The sequence below is a fragment of the Terrapene carolina genome, unplaced genomic scaffold, assembly GCF_002925995.2.
Source record: "Terrapene carolina triunguis isolate 2854851 unplaced genomic scaffold, T_m_triunguis-2.0 Scaffold34645, whole genome shotgun sequence".
NCBI lineage: Eukaryota > Metazoa > Chordata > Testudines > Emydidae > Terrapene > Terrapene triunguis.
This window is the reverse complement of record NW_020698996.1, coordinates 376-7,994: the sequence shown is the minus strand read 5'-3', so window position 1 is coordinate 7,994 and position 7,619 is coordinate 376. Positions and strand designations below refer to the sequence as shown.

Here is a 7,619-nt window from a genome sequence, read left to right as displayed (position 1 = left end):
GGAGGGGGGCAGTGGGGGGGAGATGGGGGCTGGGGGGATGTGGAGGGCAGGAGGGCTGGGGGTTCAAGGAGAAGGGAGCGGAGAGGGGGTAGCAGGAGCTTGGGGAGGGGGGGCAGTGGGGGGCCGGAGGTCTGGAGGTTCAAGGAGAAGGAATGGGGGGGGCAGTGGGGGGGAACGGGGGGCTCTGGGAGGTGTGGGGGGCAGCTCCAGCCAGGGGCTCACTGCCCTGCTCTGCCCCCAGGGGTGCGGCTGGAGGAGCTGTGCGGGAACGGAGGGCACTGCGTGGACGGGGGGGGGACCCCGCGCTGCTCCTGCCCCCCAGGCTGGGGGGGCCCGTCCTGCCGCCAGGAGGCCGATCGGTGCCAACCGGATCCCTGCGAACACGGGGCCACCTGCCTGGCCCGGCCTGGGGGCTACATCTGCCAGGTGAGCTGCCCGGACGCTGGGGTCCCTGCCCGGACGCCAGGGTCCCTCGGCCCTGCGCTGGGGGGGACCCTGCCTGGGCTGACCCCCGACCTCTCCCCACTGCAGTGCCCGCCCGGGCAGCGCAGGGTGAACTGCTCAGAGCCGGGGCCTGGGGGCCCCTGCCACCCCCAGCCCTGCCAGAACGGGGGCACCTGCTCCCAGCGCCCCACCGGCTCCCACTGCACCTGCCCCCCCAGCACGCATGGTAAGTGGGTGGGGGAGGGGCGGGGGGCCAGGGCAGGATGGGGGAGGGGTCGTTGGGGGTGGGGGATCGAGGGGGGGTTGTTGGGGGGCGGGGGGGCACTGGGGACGGCCTGTTCTAACCCTCCTGTGCCCCCCCCGCCAGGGTCCCAGTGTGAGTCAGTGATTGACAGCTGCCAATCAAACCCATGTGCCAATGGGGGGACCTGTGCTGTGACGGGCAGCACCCCCTCCGGCTTCACCTGCCGCTGCCCTCCGGTGAGCTCCCCCGGACTCCTGGGTCCTTTCCCCGCTCCCTCTTCCCCTGACCCCAGTGCCTGGGTCCCTTTTCCCCTCCCCTGCCAGACTCCTGGGTCCTTTCCCTGCTCCCCCTCCCCTGCCCGACACTTGGGTCCCTTTGCCCCTCCCTCGCCGGATGCCTGGGTCCCTTTCCTCATTATCCATCTGACCCCCACCTCTTTCTGCACCCCCAGGGTTACAGCGGTGCCACCTGCGACGTCCAGGTGCCCCCCTGTGGATCCCACTACTGCCACCACGAAGGGGTGTGTGTCCAGCCCCCAGCCGGTCCCCGCTGCCTCTGCCCGGGGGGCTACGGGGGCCCCGATTGCCTCCAGCCCCGCCCCCCGGCACCCTGCCCCCCCGGCGGCTCGGCTTGCCCCCAGCCTGGGGTGGGGGGGGCCTGTGGTGAGCTGGCGGGGGACGGCATCTGCCACCCGGCCTGCAGCTCCCCCTCCAGCGCCTGGGACGGGGGCGACTGCTCGCTGGGGGTGCTGGAGCCCTGGGCGGGGTGCCCGGAGCTGTGCCAGCCGGGCTTCCGCGACGGGCACTGCCAGCCCCAGTGCGACAGCGAGGCCTGTCTGTACGACGGGTACGACTGCCGCCCGGCCACCTGCAGGTGAGGGGCCTCGGGGGGCGCCGGGCCGGGGCGGGGAACGGGGCAGGGGCTTGACCCCCGGGGGCGCCGGCTTTGAGCTCGGACTCGCTGCTGGGGTGGGTGGATGGGGTCTGCGATGGGGGGGTCTCATTGGGGGGATGGGGAGTGGGTGCATCTGGGGGGCTGCCGGGCAGGGGAACATTGGGGACTGAGAGGGATTGGGGGTTCAGGGGGTGTCTATAGGTGTGACCGGGGGGTTGTGGGGGCAGATCCTGGGGGGCACTGTGGGGGGTGGATTGGGGGAATCTGGGGGACCCGGGGAGCTGTGGGGGGTGGGTCCAGGGAGCTCTGCAGGGTACCCCCAACCCGTGTCTCTGTCCCCAGCCCGGCCTACGCCCGCTACTGCCACGACCACTTTGCCAACGGACACTGCGACCGGGGCTGCCTGACCCCCGAGTGCGGCTGGGACGGGGGGGACTGCGCCCTGGGGGGGGCCGGGCCAGTGCGGGAGGGGGCCACCCTGGGGCTGGCGGCCGCCCTGCCCCCCCCGGCCCTGCCCGGCCTTCTCCACGCCCTGGCGCTGGCCCTGCGCGTGGGGCTGAGCCCCCGGCGCGACCCCCAGGGCCGGCCCAGGCTGTACCCCTACACGGGGCGCGAGGGGCCAGGCGGGGGGAACCGCACCGGCTGGAGGCCCCCCCTGGGATCCCCCCGCCCTGCCCCGCACCCCACGCCCACCGCAGCCGGCCAGGAGGGGGAGACGGACGCCATCGGGTGAGTGAGACTCCCCTGAACCCCCAAATCCCGCATTCCCGCACCCCAATATCCACACACCCTAACCCCCCAAATCTCTCTGACCCCCAAATCCCCCATTCCCCTGACCCCCAAATCCTCCACCCCAATCTCCACACCCCCTGACCCGCCAAATCCCCCCGACCCTCCAAATCCCCCATTGCCCCACCCCCGATCTCCACAGCCCCTGAATCCCCAGCCAACTGCCGGGACCTGCCATGGGGGAGAGGGACACCATCGGGTGAGACCCCCCCAAATCCCTCCCACTCCCGATCCCCCAATCAACACCCTGCCCCCCAAAACCTCCCTTTCCAGCAGCCCCCCAGGAGCTGCCCCCACAGACCCAGCCTGACCCCGTGCCGCCCCCCAGGTCCGTCGTGTTCCTGGTGGTGGATGGGTCCCGCTGCGCCGGGCGCTGCCTGACGACCCCCGAGGGCGCCCGGCGCTTCCTGGGGGCGCTGGCCGCCTCCAACGCTCTGGGGGCGCTGACCCCCCACCCCCTGGCGGCCCTGTGGGTCGAAGAGGCCAGCAGCGGTAAGGGGGGGCTGGGGAGGGGGCAGGGCAGTGGGGGGCACAGGCTGGGGGGGATCGTGGAGGGATACTCAAGGGGGGGCAGGCCGGGGGGACAGGGAGGGGTCAAGGCAGTGGTGGGAGGTCGTGGGGCCAGGTTGGGAAGGGGTCCCAAGAGGGGTGTGGGGGAGGATCCGTCATTGGGGGTCAGCCTGTCCCCCCCAATTTCACCCCCTGCCTCTCCCCCCCCAGGCCCCCAGGCCTCTGCCCCCCCAGACCCCCAGGCCTCTGCCCCCCGGCTGCCCTGGCCCCTGCTTGGCAGCCTGCTCGCGGGGGGGCTGGCGCTGGCCCTGGGGGCCGTGGTAGGGCTCCGGCTGCGCCGCCGGGGGACGAGGAAACAGGGGGTGCTCTGGCTCCCCGCGGGGTTCGCCCGCCCCCGGGACCCCAACGCCCGGCGCCGCCGGGACCCCGTCGGAGAGGACGCCATCGGGCTGAAGTGAGTGACACAGCGACCCCCCCCGCACGGCGCCCCCTGGGGGGCCAGGCTGGGACGCTCACCCCACTTCTCCCCCCCAGGCCTCTGAAGCTGGACCCCGAGTTGGAGGACGACGGGCAGCTGACCCCTCAGGAAATCGAGGTATCGGGGTGACCCCAGCTGGGCTGGGAGCCCCGGCAGGCCAGGCAGGGACCCGTCCCTTCCCATTGAGACGTTGGGGGCATCGCCCGGAGGGAGGGGCTGGGAGCCCCAAAGCCAGGGGTTGGTGGGGAGGCGATAACACTTGGGGGGCCGTTAATCCCCATCCCCCTCCTGCCAGGCTGACGCCCCCCCCTCGAACCAGGACTGCCGGCAATGGACACCCAAGCACCTGAGCGCCGGGGCTCCCATCCCACAATGCATCATGCTGACCCCGCCCCAGGACGAGGACCCCGAGGGGCGGGACCTCGACGCCAGGGGGCCAGGTGAGGGGCAGGGTGGGGTCCCCCCTCCCTGTATCCTCAAACATACACAGAACCAGTACAGGGTGGGGAGGAAACTCTGCCCACAGGAAATGGGAAGTCCCACCCCGGGGGGATGATAGGGTGATGTTCTGCCCACAGGAAGTGGGAAAACAGGAAGTTTGACCCAGAGGAGCCAGAGGAAAGGAGGAAGTTCCGCCCACTACACATGGGAATTCCTGCCCTGCAGGAAGTGGGCGAAAGGAGGGAGTCCCGGCCTGCAGAGGAAGGGGAAGTCCCGCCCCCCATGGCAAGAGGAAGTCCCATGCTAGAGGTTGGCTGAGAGGGGGAAGTGCTGCCCACAGGAAGTGGGAAAACAGGAAGCCCCCCAGGGCAGGTGGGGAAAAGAGGAAGTCCCGCCCTATAGGGATTCGGTGACGGAGGCAAGTCCCACCCACAGGAAGTGGGAAAACAGGAAGCCCCGCCCCAGGGCAGGCAGGGAAAGGGGGAAGTCCCACCCCCGCCCTGATGCTTGTCTCTCCGCACCACGGCAGATGGGGTGACGCCGCTGATGGCAGCGGTGTGCGCGGGGGGCACCGTGGGGGAGCTGCTGGCGCAGGGGGCGCGGCTGGACGCCCAGACGGACGCGACGGGGGAGACGGCCCTGCACCTGGCCGCCCGCTTCGCCCGGGCCAGCGCCGTCCGCAGCCTCCTGGATGCCGGTGCCGACCCCAACACGCGGGACCGGGCGGGGCGCAGCCCCCTGCACAGTGCCATCGGGGCCGACGCCCTGGGGGCCTGCCAGGTGCGGGGGCAGGGCGGTGGGAGGTGGGGGACAGGAATGAGGGATCTGTCCCCCAAGTCCCTGTCTAGTCCTGCAGAGAGCTGGATGTGGCTACTCTGTCCCCCCCCCCCCCCGAGTTGGGCTGTTCACTCTGAGCCCTACTGATGGCTGGTGCAAACCACGCCCCGACCTCTGCAGCATCCAGCCACAACCCCCTAACCTCCCCCTCCCAGACAGCCCCCCAGTCCCAAACCCGCAGCCCCCCCACTCTGGTACGCCCCCACCCCGTTCCCAGGGCAGAAATCAAGTGTGAAATTCCGGGCAGGGGGCAGATCCCAGTGGGCCCTAGCTGGGGAATGGGGGACAATCCAAGATGGCTGCCCCACAGAGCCATGCCCCATGCCACATGGGGTAGGGGGCGGGGAATGGGGCTGGAGGCCCAGCCCCTAATGTCACACGCACACCCCCCCCCCCCAGATCCTGATTTGCTGCCGGCAGACGGACCTGGACGCCCGGATGAGCGACGGCGCCACCCCCCTGATCCTGGCCACGCGCCTGGCGGTGGAGAGTGGGACGGAGGAGCTGCTGCGGGGCGGGGCGGCCGTCAACGCTGCCGACAAGTGGGGTCAGCAGGGGGCGCCGGGGGCCTGGGCGAGGGGACGGGGCCAGCAGGGAGCGCCGGGGGTCTGGGCGAGGGGACGGGGTCAGCAGGGGGCGCCGGGGGGGGGGGCGGGGGGGGGGGGGGGGGGGGGCTGGCCGGGGGTCCTGGCTCCGCTGTCTCACCCCCCCTTGCCTGGCAGGGAAGACGGCCCTGCACTGGGCTGCGGCTGTGAATAACGCCCGGGCCGCCCTCGCCCTGCTCCGGAGCGGCGCCAGCAAGGACGCCCAGGACAACCGGGTAACGGGGCCGGGACTGGGGGGGTGGGGTCCTCCATTAGCACAGCCAGGGAGAGAACCCAGGAGTCCTGGCTCCCAGCACCCCCTGCTTTAACCACCAGACCCCACTCCCCTCCCAGAGCCAGGGAGAGAACCCAGGAGTCCTGGCTCCCAGCCCCCTGCTCTAACCACCAGCCCCCACTCCCCTCCCAGAGCCGGGGAGAGAATCCAAGAGTCCTGGCTCCCAGCCCCCTCCAGCGTCCTGACCCCCCCGCCCCGTGCCCGCAGGCGCAGACCCCGCTGTTCCTGGCGGCCCGGGAGGGCAGCGCGGACGTGGCGCGGATCCTGCTCCGGCACCGGGCGAGCCGGCAGCTCCCGGACGAGCTGGGTCACCTGCCCCGCGACGCCGCCCTCTCCCGCGCCCACCACGACCTGCTCTGCCTGCTGGACGACCCCCGCCTGGGCCCCCCGCCCCGCCGCCCCCCCAGGCTCTGCCCCCTCTCGGAGCAGCCGGAGCCGCCCGCCCCCTGCCTCGCGCCCTGCCGGCCCTGGGCTCCCGGCCAATCGGACGCCGCCCTGGTGCAGTGACTCCGCCCCCAGGGTGCTGCCGGGGAGGGGGCTCGGATTGGACAGCAGAGAGGTGTGGCCATGCCGGGCTGTGACATCACCAGGCGGGCAGAGCGAGCACCGGAGAATGATGTCAGAGACAGGAAGTGAGGTCACACACTGGTGTGGTGACATGCCATGGGATGCTGATGTCGCAGACTGGAAATGATGTCACACGGAAGATGGTGATGTCATAACGTGCAACCCAGTGGACAGGAAATGATGTCACCCGGGACACTGACAGCCTCAGGGGCTCTGACATCATTGACAGGACGTGACAGCGCCCAATGGGAAAGCACGACAGGCAGGAAGTGATGTTACACTCCCAGGAACTGATGATGTCACACGTGGGGGCCTTGCGATGATGTCATGGAGCAGGAAGAGGCGGGGCTTTGCAACCCTGCCTGTCACAGAGGGACAGGTGGGGGGTGACCCCCCTGGCACCAACCCCTCTTCCTCCCCTGCCCCCGCCCTCTCCCACATATTTATACCCCCATTTACGCCCCCACACGCAGCTGGAGAATAAAGTGAGTTGATGCCTCTGTCTCTGACTGGGATAAAATGTCTGGGGGGGGACAGAGGGGGAAACTGAGGCGCAGGGAGACGCTGCCCAGTCCAGACCCCGAGTGAACCCAGGAGTCCTGGCTCCCGCCCCCCCAATCAGAGGCCATCACCCCCCTTTGCCCCAGCAGTTTTTTTACTTTTTCACAAACATCAGGAATTAGCTTAGAAAACTCTGAGTCTCTGGTCCCATCCCCCGCCCGGGGCGGCTCGGGGGGGGGGCAGGAGCCCCCATCTTTGGTCTTTCTCTGATCCAGCCCTCCCGGGGGCATCAGGAGGCGTGTCTGGTCTCAGGCGTGGGGGGGTTCCCCGTTCCTGCAGCGAGTTCGGCCTGGTCTCAGCCCCTGGTCGTTGCTGTGGGTGGGGGGGACATGGCTGGGGTCCCCCATCTGTGCACTGAGCCCCCTGTTCTCAGCTGAGCTCTGCAGGGTCCCCCCAATTCCTGCAGCAAGTTGGGGCCAGTCTCAGCCAGCAGCATCAGTCGGGGCTTCCCGGGGGAGGTCCCCATTTCCGTCATGAGCTGTGTCCATTCCCAGCCCCCAGGTGTTAGCAGGGGGGGCGGGGGACCCCCATTTCTACAGCGAGTTGTGTCCATTCTCAGCTGTCAGCGGGGGGCTGGGGAGGGAATGAGCGCCCCCCGTTTCAGCTGCTGTCTCCCCCATTCCTGCAGCGAGCAGGGCCTGGTCTCGGCCCCCCCTTCCCCTGCCCTTCGGGGGGGGCTCAGCAGGGGTGGGGCAGCAGGGCAGGGGGGAGCTCCGAGCGCTGCTCCTCCATGCGTCCCCCCTGCACCCGCAGCAGCAGGTCGAAGAGCTCCTGGGCCCCCAGCGGGATGGGGGGGTCGCTGCGCTGCTCCTCCAGCCGCTGGCTCTGGGGGGGGACGGGGGTTAGTGTCTGCTGGGGGGGGGCTGTCGGGGGTCATGGGTGGGGGCACAGGGGCGGCAGGTCTGGGGGGATCTCAGACTTTGACTCCCTCAGGGAACTGATGGGCAGGATCCCCTGGGAGAATAACATGAAGGG

General features: G+C 70.5%; 1 protein-coding gene across 1 annotated transcript; it reads left to right on the top strand.

Moving 5' to 3' along the window:
• Window positions 1-241: 241 nt before the first annotated feature.
• Window positions 242-6,558, top strand: LOC112124791 (neurogenic locus notch homolog protein 4-like; the record flags this gene model as incomplete). The annotated part of the gene is made up of 13 exons (XM_026646265.1): window positions 242-426; window positions 532-670; window positions 812-924; window positions 1,140-1,561; window positions 1,925-2,311; window positions 2,700-2,863; window positions 3,092-3,335; window positions 3,416-3,476; window positions 3,655-3,799; window positions 4,330-4,580; window positions 5,037-5,184; window positions 5,360-5,457; window positions 5,724-6,558. Coding segments are annotated over 13 exons (2,657 nt in total), but the record flags the coding sequence as incomplete, so codon positions are not given.
• Between the last annotated feature and the right edge of the window lie 1,061 nt (window positions 6,559-7,619).